We start from the raw sequence: 20,836 nt of genomic DNA on the forward strand, positions 1-20,836 counted from the left end.
CTTAATTTCGCGGTGTAGATAACTTACATGGCATCTGGGGAAGACCATTTTTTGTTCTCTGTTGCTTCGCTTCCACATGTCCCCACAGTTGCTGCTGTTTTTGCTTTCTAAACTTTCCATCCCTTTCCATTGCACTGCAGTCACGGGGTTTCCCTCTTATGTCAAATTCTGGGATTCCCCCGGCGCATTTGAGTGCATGCTCACTCATTAAAAACCTATAAGAACGGCGTTAATGTGTTTACATGGCTACACAAGCTGCATTCTGTAGCAGAAATCTAGGTTTGTTAAGCCGCTTTCTCTAAATCCCTTAAACGACATTCTTGTTTACATGACATTCTGCAAAAACTCTGGAATAAGCCTTTTAAGTGCATGAAAATGGGGTCATTTGCTCAAGCTGGGATAGCGTCATTTGGTGACACTAGTGTCACAGAAATTACACACTCTAGTTTAAAAGTGAAATGTGTAATTTCTGCAGTGTTGCACCAGATTGAATTGCAAAAATGATTGTTTTCAGATATGTTTCTCCAACATCTGCCATTGGTTGATAAAACAGATAGTTCTGCCCCCAAACTCATTGGCTGAGCCAGTGTTTATGCACATTTAAATAGTTAGAAACAGGGACAACATTACAAAATTTGGGTTTGTTCAGAGAAGAAACAGTATTTTTTCGTTGCTGTTCTGGCGTTCCGCTGCCTCCTTTCTAAATGGTAGAACAAAATGAAAGAACGGTTAATAATGTTACTTTTGTACTCTGTGTTAAGGTTGCATGATATACCAGTTAGAGTGTTTCCCGATCTCACAAGAGACACAAGGCACCTGTTTCGGAAAAACAAGCTTAAAATAAGGGACTTTCCCCAACCAAAATATTGGGTGATTATTTATTTATTTTTTTGCCATGTGGGGAATTATCAGCATTGAAATACTAACAAGCATAGGATACAGTAGCCTATATAAAGTAATGTCTTTTCAGTAAATGTATTCTTAATATTAAAAATATCCCCCAAATATTTCAAATATTCATTTGGCCACCTAAATCACTAAATAGCCTAAATCTCTCTCCCCTGCATTTGGACTAAACGTCACCTTTTACGGGCTGAATGATTTTTATTCTTTTAACACGAAATTAACCGGTTACAAACATTTAAAAATAATGTTGTTGTTTTTTTTGTTTTTTTTTTTAGATTTTGTTTCCATTTCCGGGCACGTTTTGTAAAAAATTTCATCCGTTTTCAGTTTTCGTTTCTTGAACCATTTTTAGTCCCTGGTTAGAAATGCCCTGAAACTTTGATTGACATTTGTATGTATTTATTTATATCTGAATGTACGTGAACTACTGACCTGTTAAAGGAATATTCCGGGTTCAGTACAAGTTAAGCTCACTTGACAGCATTTGTGGCATAATGGAAGTAAATGGGGCGAATCCGTAAATGTTAAAATACTCACTGTTTCAAAACTATAGCCTCAAGACGTCAATATGTGTGTATGCATCAATAATATGATTTTAGTTAGATAAAATCACTTACTAACCTTTTCTGTGGAAAGTTATGTTCATTTTTACAACTTTGTTGCCATGGTGACGTAATGCTAACCCTAAAACTACCATAACTTAACAGCTAAAATAATATGCCAGTTTTAAATGATGAATTAATGTAAGTGCTTTTATAAAATTATAAGCTTCGTATTTCTGCCTTTAAACCTTCTAAAAATGTACCCCATTCACTTCCATTGCAAGTGCCTCACTGTAACCTCCATTTTTGCTTCTTTTATTTATTTAATAAACATTCAACATTATGCCACAAATGCTGTCGATTGAGCTTAACTTGTATTGAACCCGGAATATTCCTTTAAGGTTAATGCCTCATTATAGTTATCATAAAGTTTCACTGTTTTATACAATCTGAACATTTGGTTATTTATAGGGTTTGAGTTTTATTGTCCCCAGTGTTTTAGTGCTGGTTGCCATTACGCTTTGTTTCAGTCCTAAAAGCAGGGAATTTTGTTGTTTTTGCTGCCAGACCAAAAGCATTCTGTGATCACCGCTCTTTGTGGGAGTTCTGTTTTATTTTCCACCTTGTAGAGTCCAAAGACAGTCAATGAGTGACTGAACCTCCTAGACCAGCGCTCCCATTCAGAGATACCTAATGCGCACATGTATATTTTGGGACATTAAACATCAGTTGATGCAGGCAGAGAATAGGATGAACCAAGACTTAATTACTGTAATTATGAAACATGCAATGCTTCTTTACTGTGCAATTACTCATAGACACCGCAGCATTTAGATGGTTTTTGGCATCTTAAGATGTCCTACTTTTAGTCTTGGGTCTGGAATAGCATTTCCAGTGTGATAAATTAACCGGAAGTAGCAACAGCCGTGATTTGTATAATATTTCTTCGTTCATTATTGAATCGGACTACCAAAAGATAGTACCTTTTCACACATATTTGGCTTAAGAATGCAAAACAAAGCTCCCCCCCCCCACCCAGAAGGACAAGCCATACAATAAAACAAAAAAAACAATATATACAACATAGTATATACAGGGATAATGCACAGTCAGCTGGTGTTTTTCACAAAATAAACCTTGTATTACCCTGAATGGGTTTATATTACAATAAAGACCTAACTGTACCTGCTTACTTACCAAACAAAGTAATAAATGGACATGAAATATTGATTTGTGTTCAAATTATGTTATTATGTATGAAGAAAGAGGGCTAATTCAGCAAAATTCCACCTCCGGTTTGCGTTGGAGCGCTGTTGGCATTTTACCGTCCGAGACCTCATTATACCGCTTATTACACAACTACTTGCCAATTAAATAAATAAAAGGACTGAAACATCAATTTGAATTGAAATTATTTTATTAGCTTACTTTTAAAGATCGCAGAGTGATACCATAAGTACTTCAGTATTTAGTGCAGTGCTCTCTAGTGGCAAAATATCCCAAGTAGATACAGCTGCAGCCCGGAGATCTCCAAATGGGCGTGGAATCTCGTAAAGAGGGCGGGGTTATTTCAGAAGGGGGTTGGGCCAACTCCAAAAGGGGGCAACACTTCTGCACACGGTTAGGTAAGGGGATATCTTTGCTGGCGTTTTGGAGCTCCCGTCCCTTTTTGGAGCTCGGCCTGCAGCTATATCCTTCTCATATATCATCCAAATGAATCCAAATCTACCTAATCTTCCTAGAACTCCATAACGTTGGCCCGTGTTACCTGTTTATTGAAGAACAGCCTTGACTTTCAGTTGATATTTAATTATTGGTTCTTTGTTAGTTTGGTACTGCATTGCCATCACATGTGTATCTTATGTAGTGTGTTGTTTTATCTCATGCAGCTGCTAGCTCAACCACTGGTCCAGATCATCAGGTAGTGGAGAGGGATATATCCAGGTCGTCCAGTAAGAGTCCGTCATCTTGGAGTATAGAGGAGGTGATGCAGTTTGTGCATGATGCCGATCCTCAGGCGCTGGGCCCGCATGCAGAGCTCTTCAGGAAACATGTGAGTTCGATTTCTCAATTCAGTCTCTGCCTAACACAAGCTTTTTGAATGGTAGTTACCATTGAAAGTTTACATCTATGTTGATTTCCTTGTCAATATTTTGTGACTGATGTTTCCTCAGGAGATTGACGGCAAAGCCTTGATGCTTTTACGGAGTGACATGATTATGAAGTACATGGGGCTGAAACTAGGCCCTGCCCTCAAGCTATGCCATCACATTGAGAGACTCAAACAAGTGAAATAGTAGTTGGAACTCCACCAGGGGGCAACAGAGCAAAACGCAGGTTACTCCATTTCAGAGTTGATACCAGAGACTTTACTGGAGATACATGGATGTTTATTACCAGTGCTGCGGGTCGAGGGTCCAACGTGCTGACACACTTCACCTGTAGTCCTGTATTCCCGTCGGTTGATACAGTGAAAAAACTGACCTGATCATGATTTTGTAGCCAAAACAAATGCAACTTTTAACAATGTGAGATCTGATGGACTCTAATTTTGCTTGGACATTGTGTACAAGCTTTAGGCATGATCACTGACTCTCTTCTAGAAGTCATCTCAGATACAAGTACAGTGTAAAACTGCAGCTACAGACCTCAGTACCTCAACTCATCGGCAGGCTCTACAAAGTTCTGCGGTGACAGACAATGGTGGAAAGCAGAATCCAAAGGATTACACTGTGTTGTATATGTATTGTCTACATGCACAGACAACGTCACAAATGTTCACTTTCCACTCTAGATTATGAATATACATTTGAATAGAAGGTTTTTGGAAATTAACTACAAAGTGTTTTGGTGCCGTTCAATCAAATTTCGTCATTCACCATTTGGCACAGTTAATTCATTTGATTCATTGGGTTGATTTAAAATCAAAGGACATCTTTTTTTCCTGTGGCTTCTATATTAGATTTGAAATTCATGATCATATCATTTCAAAATGCACTGCTGTTCCATAACGTTCCACAAAATTATACAAATGTTCTTTTTAAGTGCTATAAACCAACAGCGGTTTTGTTATGGTCTATAATAGGCACCTATTTTGAAAGCACAAACCTGTTTCTGACTCGTTTACTGTTACATTGAAAATGACATTACCATTGCTGTTTATCTCTCAAGATGATAATTACTCAGGACACTTGTGTAATTCATTTTCATTTATTCATATTAAAACTGATTAATTGGAGCGACCCCCAGGAACATCCAGCAGTCCCACATGTGTACTGTATGTAGTTCTTTTTATTTGTGTATCATATAAATGTGCAACTTTTGGTTCATTCAGTGCATTTTTTTTTTTTTATGATTAGAAACTGCCTCTTTTTAAGCGCATTTAGTCTGTTGTTTATTTAATTGATAATAATATTCACTGATTTTGTTACTGTGGAGGTTGGAGTCTTTTTTTGTTGTATACATCCGTTTTTAGTTCCTTCTAGATACACTGTATTTGCTTTGCTCTTTTACTCAGGTTAACATATTTTTTATTTACTTATTTGAACACTTTTCTACAATTGAATAAATAATTGCATTTATAAAATTGTCATTTTCACTGCATTTTTTCCCCCCAGTGGAAAGGTCCTACCTCATCAAATATTTTCTGCTTTGTTTAGAAACCTGACTATTTATTTGGTTTCAAATGTTGCAATTACAGGATATACATTTATTCAAGAGTCAAATTGTTATTGACTGTTATTACCTTACATATTATTACCTTACTACATATTTCAGATGATTAACTTTGAGACTTTTTAATGAAACATCAACATAAGATTTACAGATATACTGTTAAATTTGCTGTGGTGACAACTACAAACCAATGAAGTTTGTGCGCAATTTCTGCTTCTCTGTATTATAGGGTGTCAGGTGGTGGTAACAAACCTCAAGGGGGCGATAGAGTTACCTTCAAATGTTTGTGCCATTAATCTGGATGTGTTATTATACAATAATAAGTTGCTGTAAATATACCTACTTCAATTTGCTCAGCAATGTTCTCTTTGCATTGTTCCTCCGCCATTACCGTAGTTGACTTAAAAGAGAAAACTCACCGTAGAAGCGGATAGTTCACACTAATGTCTGCGATAGCGCCCCTTGTGGCAACGTTGAGAATACGTGTACTTGCTTGTGTTATGAATTACTTTTACATTTTTTGAAATGTAACAATGCACAAAATCGAGACCGCCTCGCGAGAAGCGCCTGCGTTCACGTACATGCCTAGAGTATGTTTACGTCTAAAGATGTTCTCGTGTTCGTACCAGATTCAATGTAAGACGTGACCAAAAAAATGTGAGAACCACTGGTTTACATGATTGATTGTAATATTCTTCAATTGCGTAGTTCGAAAAGACCCTAATATTTGTGTAATAGATCCCATGTATTTTGCCTAAAATTAGACACTTTTTCTGACCTCTATCCATAATTAAATGTTGAGAGCACTATTATTGTTTTAAATTGAAAGCAGGGACTTTTGCAAAATCTCCTTGTAAAGTGATACATGTTCATAATAATAATCTGTGATCACAAACTCATTCAACAAAGCATTCACAAACATTAAGATGCATTCTTTTTTGCAGCTAGTTGCTGGGCAGAAATGAAGCCAGATGCTGGTTCCTATATGCAGCATTGTTTCATAACAGATGCTTCTGCGTGGATTGAATTTGGGTTGCCTTAAGTGACAGATCAAGCACCTCATCCTGGGAGTCCAATGGGGTAGGGGGTAACACGGAGTAGCTACCACAATAAGAGATTGTAGGTAAGTATTCAGTGGAGGTCTGACTACTTTTGTTCATCGTGGAACCAGTTCTGTGGCTTTGAAAGAAAGCTTTTGAATCTGGGCTCTGAGGAGTTTGGATAGGGATGGGGACTGGAATTGGTAACGACACTGGAAGTTTGGAGAAAAAGGGAATGGTTGGTCTGTTCCAGTCATTAGACACACAGAAGGAGAATTATTCAGATATGGCATTAGATCTGGCAAAGCTGTGCCAGTTCCAGGGTTTTGAAACATGGATACATCTGTGTTGTAAAGCAAAGCTTCTGGCTCCAGGGTTTTCAGACAAGGTGTTTGTTTGAATATTGGCAAACGGGTAAGAGCATAAAGAACGTGGAGGTTGGGAGTTAAAAAAACAACAACTAATGAACCTGCTGCTCCAAGAACGGGGAGCATGAAGATGGTGCTTGAAGCAGGCACAATTAGATGATGCAACCCCATCTCACCAATTTGGGGTTGCACACCTTGTGTTAGCTGCAGATGAACAGGCAGTTTAACAGAACTGTTTCCAAGGCAAAAAGACTGCAGCAAAGATGTAGCCATTTTGAAAGCAAGGCTAAACGCAGGTGAAGTTTCCAAAACAGCATCTTTTTTAGAATGTTCAATGGAATTGAAACTAAAAGAGTCAGAAGTCCAGGCACCATCTTCATCTGGTATTTCAATGTTGGCCTGTCTAGACCGACCCATTTTCACATCTTTTGTCTGGAGGTCTTCCATCGTTGATTCTCAAGACACTGCAGTTTCCACTCGAAAAGACACCAAACGTTAAATTTCTTGTGGCTGAGAGACTTGTGTGCCTGGTAGGAGGAACAAAATGAGTTACTTGTCATTAAAACTTTGTGTTCCTTGTCAATTGAGGATTTCAATAAATTCTCTCTGAGTGATTTCCAAAGGCCAACATGTACTTCGGTTTTCCGCGTGCCCCTACGCCTCACACACAGTGTCTTAATACCACCATGTAACAAAATAAAAATGTTTTAAAATACTATTCCAACTTTTTGTACTAACTCTTGAGAATGCATTTGTATGTTTTTAAATGTTGTTTGCTCTGTGCCTTGATACAAATTTAGTGGATACATATGTAAATTGTTTTTCTTTTACAATTGTTTTGTTATTTTAAACTGTAAATTTGACTATTTTGGCCAGGACACTTCTGTAAAAGAGATTTTTTAATCTCAGTGAGTTTTATTCCTGGTTAAATAACCTATAAACGTACTAATAAATTAAAGGACAAATAGAAAAGGTAATTCTGACTTTTTTTTTCCAAGACATTTCAAGACATAAAGTCACAATTGCAAGAAAAAAAGGCTGAAATTGAGAGATGTAAAGTTGCAATTGCAAGAGTTTATCATGCAGATGTGAGAAATAAAGTCAGAATTGTGAGGTATAATATCAGAATTACCTTCAGACTTTATCTTTTGCACTTTATTTCTCGCTATTTTGAATCAATATCTCTCAATTTCGAATTTATTGCATACAATTTCAACTTTATATTTCACAATTCTACTTCACAACAGTAACTATTTCTCACAGTTGTGAGACATAAATATGGATATGTATCAAGATGGCGCTGCAGATGGCTGCTTCGGTGTGGCGCTCTCTAGCGTTTTTGTTACTTTTGTTTGTTTGTCATGATTTTTGTCACTCTTTCCCTCTCAGTTTCACCAGGGATGAACTGCTGAATATTCGGCAGAGCATACCTGATAATTTTTGCCAGTGTTTGATTATTCTGACGTATTATTAGACATCTTAGTTGGAGGTGCAGCTGTGCTCTACAAGCGATCCAAAAGATTCATGCAAGGGAAGAGAGCCGGCACGCTTGTGAAGCTTCGTCAACATGGCTTTAGGACTCCGTTGCCGAGTATTCATCTGGCGAATGTCCGCTCCCTCGCCTACAAAACAAAGAACTGTTTCTGCTCACTCAAACAAATAAGAACTTTTCTAACTCTGCTGCTCTGTGTTTCACGTAAACCTGGCTGAATGAAGCCATCTCAGACAGCGCATTACATCTGCCGGGCTTCCAGCTGTTCAGAGCGGATCGCGTTTCATAATCATCAGGGAAAACTAGGCGGTGGAACATGCTTTTACATTAACGAAAGTTGGTGTACAGATGTAACAGCGTTGAAGAAAATGTGCTGTCCTAATTTAGAAGTGTTCTTCATCAACTTTAAGCCTTTCTACTTGCCACGAGAGTTTTCCTCGTTCATTCTGGTGAGTGATTACATCCTGCCACAAGCATGCGTGAACACAGCGTTGCAACAGATGGCTGAACACATCACAGACACCCAGACTCACTTATTATTATTCTGGGAGATTTTAATAAAGCTAACCTCACTCGTGAACTGCCAAAATACAAACAACACATCACATGCCCCACCAGAGACAGAAATATATTGGATCACTGCTACACCACTGTAAAGGATGCATATTTCTCTGTCCCACGTGCAGCTTTATGACTCTCTGATCTCTTGTTCATCTTCTTCCGACCTACAAGCAGAAACTAAAATCGGCTAAGCCTGTAGCAAGGACTGTAAAGAGATGGACCAATGAATCAGAGCTGGAACTACAAGCCTGCTTTGACTGCACTGATTGGAGTGTTTTTGAGGCTGCAGCCACAGACCTGGATGTGCTCACAGACACTGTGACATCATATATCAGTTTCTGTGAGGATATGTGCATTGCTACTAGGAAGTTTTTATCGTTCAATAACGATAAACCATGGTTTACAGGAAAACTCAGACAGCTTCGTCATGCCAAAGAGGATGCTTACAGAAGTGGGGATAAAATATTGAACAACCAGGCCAGGAACACACTTACTATGGAAATCAGAGTGGCTAAAAGAAGCTACTCTGAAAAGCTGAAAAAACAGTTTTCAGCCAATGATCCTGCATCTGTGTGATGAAAAGCATCACAAAGTACAAGACACCTCCCTCTCGCTCTGTAGATAGTCAACTGCTGAATGTGTTTTACTGCAGGTTTGAAAAGCCCAATCACACACCTATGATCTCTAAGATATTCACTTCACACACACCAACACCTCCAAAACCCCCCTCCTCCCCCTCCTGTTACTCAGTCTGCACTTATGATCTGTTCCCTGCTGCTTCAAACGCTTCACCATCATTCCGGCCCCCCCCCCAAAAAAACAAAATCACAGGACTTAATGACTACAGACATGTCACTCTCACATCTGTGGTCTTGAAGTCGTTTGAGAGCCTACCTGAAGGACATCACTCGACCCCTGCTGGACCCTCTTCAGTTTGCTTACTGAGCAAACAGGTCTGTGGATGATGCTGTCAATATGGGACTGCATTATATCCTGCAACACCTTGGCAGACTTGGGACTTATGCAAGGATCCTATTTGTGGACTTCAGTTCAGCCTTCAATACAATCATGCCTGATCTTCTTTCAACCAAACTGACCCAGCTCTTCTTGACCACCCAATCTGTCGATGGATCACCAGCTTTCTGACAGATACGCAGCATCTTGTGAGACTGGGGAAACTCACACCCGGACTCTCACTGTTAGCACCGGTGCTCCTCAGGGACGCGCTCTCTCTCCACTGCTCTTCTTCCTCTACACGAATGACTGCACTGCAAAGGACCCCACTGTCAAGCTCCTTAAGTTTGCAGACGACACCACAGTCATCGGCCTCATCCGCGATGGTTACGAGTCTGCATACAGACAGGAGGTGGTCAGCTGGCTGTCTGGTGCAGTCACAACAACCTTGAGCTGAACATGCTCAAAACAGTGGAGATGATAGTGGACTTCAGGAGAAATCCCCCTGCACTCCCCCCACCCTCACCATCCTGAACAGCACTGTGGCAGCAGTGGAGTCAGTCAGGTTCCTGGGCTCTACCATCTCTCAGGACCTGAAGTGGGACACCCACATAAACTCCATTGTGAAGAAGGCTCAGCAGAGGTTGTACTCCCTTCACCAGCTGAGGAAGTTCAACCTGCAACAGGAGCTGCTGACACAGTTCTACTCGGCCGTCATTGAGTCTGTCCTGTGTACATCTATAACGGTCTGGTTTGGTTCAGCCACCAAATCAGACAGAAGGAAACTACAATGGACAGTCAGGACTGCTGAGAGGATTATTGGTGCTCCAAGACCTGTATGTCTCCAGAGTGAGGAAACGTGCAGGTAGAATCACTCTGGACTCCACACACCCTGCCCACTCCCTCTTTGAACTGTTGCCCTCTGGCAGGTGCTACAGAGCACTGAGCGCCAGGACATCCAGGCACAAGAACAGTTTTTACCCTCAGGCCATTTTCCTCATGAACAATTAAACTGCCTTAGGACTCCCCCATAGTGCAATAATGTAAATACATATCTCATGTACATATGTAAATTCACTCATATTTAATTCAATAACTGTACATACCCCTACCTTGCACACATATATTACCACTTGCACATGTACATACACCATTCTGTTATATGGCCTATTATTTGTATGTCTATTTATATTCTTACCTTGTTTTATATTCTGTGTCTCACTGTAATGTTCTGTGTGCACTTGCTTGTTTCTTCTATCACCAAAAGAAATTCTGATTCTGAAATTCACAATTGCATGCTAAAAACGTGCAATTCATAATTGCGATTTTTTTTTTTATCATGCTATTGCGATTATAGCCTGCTCATACAACTATTACTTTCAATTTAGACTCAAAACTATCTCTCTCTCAACTTTATTTCTCACAAAATCCCACTTAGTTGAGATTACAAGAAATGGTTGCAATTACAAGAAAATTAATTAAAAATTTAGAGAAATTGCGTGATAAAATCTTTACTTCTCACAATTTCGAGTTTGTCACGCAACTGCAAAACTATATCATGCAATTGTGACTTTATATCTTGCAATTGCAAGAAATAAAGTCACAATTGTGAGATATGAAGTCGAATAACCTCTTTTATTTATTTTTATTTTTTTATAAACAAACTTCCATATCGAACACGTCTGTATGGGCTCGTGGTCAAAATTGAAAGGCTGAGCACTCAACCTTGTGCGAGACCAACCAGCACGCTGAAAAATGAAAGATAGGCTACCTTATTTCAGTATAATGACTCACCATATTGACATATTTACAAGCAAGTGTAACAGGAGCTAGCTGGTATGTCATAGCTGTGCAGTATGTGTAAACCTCACTCCCCTAGCCTCAAGAAGCGCGCTAGTGACTGACACTAGAAGCTATAGTCTTTAGCCTCCTCGATAGTGTGCCCGCCTCCCATGCTGGTGACGCCGGTTCGAATCCCGCTCAGCGTGGGTTGAGCAGGACTGGTTACACAAGGACGACAGTTAGTCTATTTTAAATAAGAAATCCCTTTACAATGAGATGCTGTTATGCATGTACATAAATAGGCATATGCAAACTTAGAAATATCCCAGACTCTTACAGACTTCTATAGAGTTCTATGGATAGCATTGGCAGCTAAAGCTAAATTACTCTGAACAACCCTGATCCACATTGATTCAACTCCTCATTTTTCATCTCTAGTGAACAGCATACAGTTGCCGTGCTGGAAACAAGCAGGCTATCACTCCCTCTCGGCCTCTCCTCTCCTTTAATGGAATCTCTAGCTGAGGAGGTTAAGCCCAAGACCCATATGTCACTGTTTAAAGGAAAACTGCAATATTGTATTGGCAGAAGAGCTCGGAGTGCATTTGCCTCTGGAGAACACTTGTAAAAACATTCACACACAGGCAAAATAACGTACCAAAATAAGTGGACTCCATGAATCCAGTATAATGCTCTAAAAAACAAACAAACAGGGATTTTGAGCAGGAAAGGCCACACTAACCAAAGGCAGACTGATTATACTGCAGAGACAGAACCTTATAAATTACATAAACATTAAAGTAAATAAATAAAATCCAAATGGAATCAGCATTTCCACACATGGCAGAAAATCATTCTTATCAAGCATATTTTATGATTTTTCCACTAGGTCATTTTTTCTAAAGAGACACAGAGTTTGTTTCAAACATTTTATGACCTCTCAGTAGTTATGATCCATTTTGATTTTTTATAATCTATGGGGGAGACCATAAAGCACTTATTACATATATATGATGCATTACTGTTATAAAGATCAAACAGGCCTATTGTAAATGTGCTAAGTACTTTAATGCAGTTCTGTCTCTTCTGACAATCTATTCCTTCTTGTATGACATATATTTTACCATGACATTACATCTCATTTTAAAAATCAGTTCAGCAGATGCAAATGGAGCCACATAATTGCAAATATTGGAAAGGGTGTCCATATAACTTTTATTTACGAGAAACATTTAAGTACCAGCGGATTTAGGATGGTCCTAGGCAGTGAATAATTTTTGAGAAATTTAATCCAGGTTAGCACTAATATTAGTGACTAACATTGACCAGATGCTAGCGCTGCTAATGTTAAATTTTAGTGAACAAATCCACATGATTGCAAACTGTTGTGCAAGTTTTAAACCTCCGTGCAATGGGATTTAATGCTATCATGGATCACATATGGGCAAAAAAGAGAAAAGTTTCCTTTATTTTCAAAAGACCTCAAAGTACTGAGGGCAAAAATCCAAGTCTTTTCAAAGCAGATGCATTTAATCTAGCAAGAAGTGGATGGAACATAAACCAGCATGTGTATTATTCACATATATTTGTTCATTCATTATTCTGTTTATTTCTCGCTTGCCTTTTTAATGTTTTGTCCTGAAAGTACCATGATTGAGTTTCAATTTACCATGCACAGGTAACTTGTGTTCACTCTTATGTTTGCATGCAAGGACTACAAGCCAATGAATGCTACATGCACGTACAGAAATCTGATATATGGCAATACATGTAAAACACATCATGGTAACATTTGTTAATATTAGTTAAATACATTAGTTAACATGAACAAACAATGAACAATACTTTTATTAATAATTTATTAATGTTAATTTAAACATATACTAATACATTTTTAAAATTAAAAGTTGTATATGTTATCATTAGTTAATGCACTATGAACTAACATGAACTAATGAACAATTGTATTTTTATAAACTAACATTAACCAGGATTAATAATTGCTGTAAAAATATACAGTATTTTTCATTGTTAGTTCATGATTTGTAATGCATTAACTAATGTTATCAAATGGAAACTTATTGTAAAGTGTTTCCCCATAGAATATGTAAAAATGTCACATTCTACATTACATTTACATACATTACTGACAATTACAAACTTTTACATATATGCAACAAATATTTTAAAGTACTCCAAAAATGACCATTTTCACATATGTAATACAGATTTTCCCAAATGCACACATACTGTACATGACACATGCATTTTATGAAGACCTACATATAATGTAAGTTGAAAACCATGTTCATCGCTTCATGTTTGCACATGTGCTTTAGAATCGAAATGTCACAAACGAATAGTGTAGTTATAGATATGTACATACAGTATACACAGATCAGCCACAACATTAAAACCACCTGACTAATATTGTGTAGGTCCCCCTCGTGCCACCAAAACAGCGCCAACCCGCATCTCAGAATAGTATTCTGACATGATATTCTTCTCACCACAATTGTACAGAGCGGTTATCTGAGTTACCGTAGACTTTGTCAGTTCGAACCAGTCTGGCCATTCTCTGTTGACCTCTCTCATCAACAAGGCGTTTCCATCCACAGAACTGCCTCTCACTGGATGTTTTTTGTTTTTGGCACCATTCTGAGTAAATTCTAGAGACTGTTGTGTGTGAAAATCCCAGGAGATCAGCAGTTACAGAAATACTCAAACCAGCTTGTCTGACACCAACAATCATGCCATGGTCCAAATAATTGAGATCACATTTTCCCCATTCTGATGGTTGATGTGAACAGTAACTGAAGCTCCTGACCCATATCTGCATGATTTTATTCACTGCACTGCTGCCACATGATTGGCTGATTAGATAATCGCATGGATGATTGTTGGTGCCAGACGGGCTGGTTTGAGTATTTCTGTAACTGCTGATATCATTGGATTTTCACACATGCTATTCTGAGATGCGGGTTGGCACTGTTTTGGTGGCACGAGGGGGACCTACACAATATTAGGCAGGTGGTTTTAATGTTTTGGCTGATCGGTGTATCGGTGTATGCTCACACATATGAACTATATTCTGATATTTGGCCATATATCAGTTTCTATATGGGCGTGACGGAATCGTTGCTTAAAAGTGATCCTGAAAATGCTCCACAGATGTTATAAGACCTTAATGATGTTTTTATTATTATTTAGATAAGTGTGGGAAATTGCATAAAATGTAAGTGTGCCTATTCTTTTTTCAAAACCTAACAATATGAGATGAGAAAGGTGTGTTTGTGTGTGTGTGTTTTATTTTTGTCAAAATGTTTGTGGATAAACAGCTACAGTAAATTCTACTGTTTGTGCCATAATGGCTTCTATACTCTTCTCCAGCCTCAGTCAAGCCCACATCCAGTACAACCAAAAAACATTTTACCTGAACCGCTGGGATAAATAGCTCATTTGTGGTCCGAAACTAATTTGCTCAAAAGTGAAAGACATGGTATGATTGCAGTACTTTCATACTTAGCAGATGTACTTTTAGACATACTTTAAGAGGAACAAAATGCCAGAGGACATTGTAAATACTTTGAAGAAAGAATGACAGGCTCTTTAATTTCTATATGGTCATTTACATTCACATGAAGTTGGCATATGTCTGATGATGTATGAATACTGTATTTATCTCACTCAGTTCAAGCAAATAATAATTTTGTTGAGAGAACTAGAACTAACAGAATGAAACTTCATATAATGACCGTTCTGCATTTACTCTCAGTTTAATCATTAGACAGTCATATTGGTTACCTTTAAAGAATTTATCGATGCATTTAGGTCCAATAAGAAAACATTAACCTTCAAGTTTAAATATTGATAAGGTCTTCTATGACCATGTAAACCTTTTCAGTTTTAAAGTTCTTGCAAACAATGAGACATTCCTACAAAATGTAACTGAACAAATGCGAATGCTTGTTGTGAACAACAGGAAAAAATGCATCAAATAGTCTCTAGATGAGTTAAATAGATTAAGTTAAATAAAGAGATTCAATTTTATTTTTAAGATATAGGACTATATATATATAAAATGCTATTTTACTCAACTAACACAATTTATATAAAAATCCATGAACTCTAGACAGAAGCACTCTTACCTTTGTGTAGTTGCCAACACCAGTTTAGATGTGCAACTTTAATACTTTCAGCATTGGTGTTGTCAAATTTTATTTTAATAGGCTTCAGTATAGTTTTTAAAAGTTCACGACTTGAAAGAAAAGCACAGTCTTGCAGTCTGGTTGCTGCAGATATGTGACTGAGCAGCTTGATCTCATTGAATTCAACTTTAGAACTGCCCCTTCTGCTGTTATCCAGCTGAACATTATTGATTTGATTTCAATGCAGACTAACAAGTATCCCTGTTAAAGATGACAAATGAAATGTAACAATATGCCAACTGATTGTCATGATTTTATTCCATAGTAGAGTGTTTAACAAATCCAGTGGTGCAAACAGCTTTTAATGTTTCTTTAATTACATTAAGGATCTCGGAGTGTCATACAGGAACAAGGACTTTGTCAGAAGTGATGGTGGTCTGTTGCGTCATGCCTTCTTTGGCCTCCTGGCTCTGAAAGACCCATTGTACCATATTTAGCCTGAAAGACTGCCATGACCTTCGAAAACACTGAGCGCTAACCTCTGGGGCCAGAAGGTCTACCTCTGACTAACAGCCTCCAGTCATATCTCGTCTGGCGCTTAATCACTTATCAATGGCTCCTGTCTAATCTCTTATGGAGAGTTCTGAAAAGCCTCACGCATCATGAGGGCTGTTTTCTTTGTTTCTGTGACATCTCACTCAGTTAGAGTGATAGATGGATACAAATCTGTAGCTGAGAGTTTTTAATGGTAAATTCATACTGATTTCACAGTGAAATCAAAAACAGTACTTTGACTTTACTTTAGCTGAAATCTGTCTGTGCTTACTGAAATTCTAAACACTACCCCCAGAGGCCAAAGCGGTAAGTGTTGTTGGGTGCATGGGCATGTGTGAGCTCCATTTTTAGGGTGAAATGTCCACAGAGGGGCACCAAAAGCTGTACAGACTGTAATACAGTGAAGAGGAATGCTTATTTTATAAACTGAAATCCCCAAATCCAAACCCCAAACCTAAACCTAACCATCAGTGGAGTAAAAATGTAATGAAAGGGTAAAAATGCAACCTCCGAAATGCACTGTATACAGTTGTGCTCAAAAGTTTGCATACCCTGGCAGAAATTGTGAAATTTTGGCATTGATTTTGAAAATATGACTGATCATGCAAAAAATGCATGTGTCTTTTATTTAAGGATAGTGATCATATGAAGCCATTTATTATCACATAGTTGTTTGGCTCCTTTTTAAATCATAATGGTAACAGAAATCACCCAAATGGCCCTGATCAAAAGTTTACATACCCTTGAATGTTTGGCCTTGTTACAGACACACAAGGTGACACACACAGGTTTAAATGGCAATTAAAGGTTAATTTCCCACACCTGTGGCTTTTTAAATTGCAATTAGTGTCTGTGTATAAATAGTCAATGAGTTTGTTAGCTCTCACGTGGATGCACTGAGCAGGCTAGATACTGAGCCATGGGGAGCAGAAAAGAACTGTCAAAAGACCTGCGTAACAAGGTAATGGAACTTTATAAAGATGGAAAAGGATATAAAAAGATATCCAAAGCCTTGAAAATGCCAGTCAGTACTGTTAAATCACTTATTAAAAAGTGGAAAATTCGGGGATCTCTAGATACCAAGCCAAGGTCAGGTAGACCAGGAAAGATTTCAGCCACAACTGCCAGAAGAATTGTTCAGGGTACAAAGAAAAACCCACAGGTAACCTCAGGAGAAATACAGGCTGCTCTGAAAAAAGATGGTGTGGTTGTTTCAAGGAACACAATACGACGATACTTGAACAAAAATGAGCTGCATGATCGATTTGCCAGAAAGAAGCCTTTACTGTGCCAATGCCACAAAAAAAGCCCGGTTACAATATGCCCGACAACACCTTGACACGCCTCAAAGCTTCTAGCACACTGTAATTTGGAGTGACAAGACCAAAATAGAGCTTTATGATCACAACCATAAGCGCTATGTTTGGAGAGGGGTCAACAAGGCCTATAGTGAGAAGAATACCATCCCCACTGTGAAGCATGGTGGTGGCTCACTGATGTTTTGGGGGTGTGTGAGCTCTAAAGGCACGGGGAATCTTGTGAAAATTGATGGCAAGATGAATGCAGCATGTTATCAGGAAATACTGGCAGACAATTTGCATTCTTCTGCATGAAAGCTGCGCATGGGACGCTCTTGGACTTTCCAGCATGACAATGACCCTAAGCACGAGGCCAAGTTGACCCTCCAGTGGTTACAGCAGAAAAAGGTGAAGGTTCTGGAGTGGCCATCACAGTCTCCTGACCTTAATATCATCAAGCCACTCTGGGGAGATCTCAAACGTGCGGTTCATGCAAGACGACCAAAGATGACTTTGCATGACCTGGAGGCATTTTGCCAAGACGAATGGGCAGCTATACCACCTGCAAGAATTTGGGGCCTCACAGACAACTATTACAAAAGACTGCACACTGTCATTGATGCTAAAGGTGGCAATACACAGTATTAAGAACTAAGGGCTTTTGAACAGGGGTCATTTCATTTTTTTCTTTGTTGCCATGTTTTGTTTTATGATTGTGCCATTCTGTTATAACCTACAGTTGAATATGAATCCCATAAGAAATAAAAGAATTGTGTTTTGCCTGCTCACTCATGTTTTCTTTAAAAATGGTACATATATTACTAATTCTCCAAGGGTATGCCAACTTTTGAGCACAACTGTATAGTGGATAGGGGGCGGTTTCAGACACAGCGCTACGCCGCTGATGCAGTGCGCTTCCCATCGCCCCACAGAGAAAGGCAAAAACACTGGAGCTGATGGAAAAATGTCTGATAGGAGATGGCACTTGTCAGTGAGTCAGCATAATGTGGATGATTCTAGGTTATCAGAACTCTTGAGGTGCATCCCAAACCGCACACTTCTACACTATTTTACATCATTTTGAAGTGTAAGTAGTGCGAGTAGTATGTTTATACTGAAAATGCTACAAAAAGAAGTTTATTACGAGACGATGCACTTTTTCAGCCGTCAAAACAGAGTGTGGAATGTTGAACTGTGTCCCAAATGACACACTATACACTATGCACTTACAAAATGTACTATGCACTCAGCCATGTAGTGTATGAATTTTCAAAGTGTAGTATCATCCCAAATGGAACACTTAATGTTTTTTACTACACGAAAGCGTTTGCCGTTTAACAGCTGACGGAAGTGACATTTCAAACCCAAGCATTGTGTTGCCGCTAGCTTTAGCACGCTATCCACCCTCAGTTCAACACTTATATCTCAATAATGTACATATTCACACAGCATGGTATGATGGTAACGCGTTTAACTCACTTTTGTAAGGTGCTATCTTCACAGAAGTTTGCTAGTTGTCATATTCTCCATTATTTACAATTGTTTTGCCAGATCATCATCTCTGCCGGTTACTCCGCCCCTTCCACTATGTATGGCAAGTGTCCACAAGTGTCCAGCATTCCACACTCCGTTTTTACTGTTGAAAAAGTGCATCATCTGGTACTCGTAGTACACTTCTTTTTGTTGCATTTTCAGTGTTAACATACTACTCGTACTACTTACACTTCAAAATGACATAAAATAGTGCAGAAGTGTGCGGTTTGGGACAACCTTTGGATACTTTGTGCACTCAGCGCATGTGGCTTGCTGTACATAGTGGAAGGGGCGGAGTTACCAGCAGAGATGATGATCTGGCAAAACAATTGTAAATAATGGAGAATATGACAACTAGCAAAACTTCTGTGAAGATAGCACCTTACAAAAGTGAGTTAAATGCTTTACCATCATACATGCTGTGTGAATATGTATATTACTGAGATAAAAGTGTTAAACTGAGGGTGGATAGCGTGCTAAAGCTTACATTTTAGAGATAAAGATTACATTTTAATACTAATAATAATACTTAGAATGCATACAACACTGAAAAGCATTGAAAAAAATAGTTTCAAATAATAAAAACTGACTTTTATCCAAAATATGTGTGTGCTATGTATAGTTATGCTCATTAAAGTATCGCTTCGTTCCTCGCGTGTCACCTGTATTGAAATAAATAGAGCGCAACACTGTCCGCCAACGTTTTCAGCTGTCTAGGTTCCGGAAGTATTTTTCCCATTCATTTTTTTGCATAGGCTTTTCATAAAATCCTCCATGAAAGAGTTGTAAGCCATAAACCAATCAACCAGCTCCTAAGGGAATCACAACATCACAAATTTTGTTCTGAGGCAAAAAAGTATTTGAAAATCGGACAATCGGGTAATGTTTCTGTTCACCAGGAATTTTAAACAATGAAGTTGAAAAACGCAGACGAATGGCTTCAACGGAAGTATATACCATCGATGAGCAACCTCGGAGCTCATGATAGGTCTTTCTTTAAATGTTATCCGTTATAGGATTGTTTATCAAAATCAATGAATCTATGGAAAAAAATGAATGGGATTTTTACTTCTGGAACCAGACTGTTGCGCTGTATTGCTCCCAAATGAGGCTGCATTTCAGTTGCTATGGATTCTGCCATAGAAGGCAGCTGCCTATGTAGGCAGCTCACTAGGTTTGGAACAGACCCACATTGGCCCCAACAAGTAGGCTATTTGTAGGTTTTGGACAATTAAGTCACTCTTGAAAATGTCTGAATGCCACCGAATTAGATAAAAAATAACAAAGCAAGCGGCATCTGCACACAAATGGTGCACGACCTTTTCTCTAACTTTTCAGAACCACCTTTTCAACTACTTTAATAATCATTTTAGTGGATGTATGACTTTAGTTTCCCTCAAGTTCACACAGGTGACCTAGCAGTGTAACCACAGGTGTTGTTCATCACTTTTCTCTACGGACATGTTCCACCAACGTTTAAAAACAAAAAGTCTTTAATAACGACATAAAATACAACGCAATATTAGTTTTTGAGAGAGAAAGATAAAAAAATCTTCTCAGATCCCACCAGTATAAAGGTCTACTACACTGCCATCTGGTGGATAATATGATTAACACATTGATTTTAACTGGGGTCAGGAAAGGGCACCCCTAGGGGCCGCAAGGGGGTGCTATGGGGTCCTTGAAATAATTTTGAATAAATAAATAAAGTTTACAGTTTACAGTTATTTCATTCTATTGACAGACATATTTTGAAACCATAAGAAATAAAAACATATACATGCATACAATTTTATATATATATATATATATATATATATATATATATATATATATATATATATATATATATATATATATATATATATATATATATATATATATAAAAATATATATATATATATATATATATATATATATATATATATATATATATATATATATATATATATATATATATTTAAATATATACAAATTCTATT

At 38.2% G+C, this 20,836-nt stretch overlaps 1 protein-coding gene across 1 annotated transcript in view; it reads left to right on the forward strand.

The window, feature by feature from the left end:
• The window catches only part of LOC127427996 (polycomb protein SCMH1-like), a 39,330-nt gene extending 34,304 nt beyond the window's left edge, over window positions 1–5,026 (forward strand). The window contains exons 14-15 of the mRNA XM_051676026.1: window positions 3,338–3,501; window positions 3,623–5,026. Of these exons, the coding sequence (XP_051531986.1) occupies window positions 3,338–3,501; window positions 3,623–3,745 (287 nt within the window). The 3' untranslated portion in view covers window positions 3,746–5,026. The remainder of the gene's footprint in view (window positions 1–3,337; window positions 3,502–3,622) is intronic.
• Window positions 5,027–20,836: the final 15,810 nt, after the last annotated feature.

The sequence above is a fragment of the Myxocyprinus asiaticus genome, chromosome 37 (assembly GCF_019703515.2).
Source record: "Myxocyprinus asiaticus isolate MX2 ecotype Aquarium Trade chromosome 37, UBuf_Myxa_2, whole genome shotgun sequence".
Lineage (NCBI taxonomy): Eukaryota > Metazoa > Chordata > Actinopteri > Cypriniformes > Catostomidae > Myxocyprinus > Myxocyprinus asiaticus.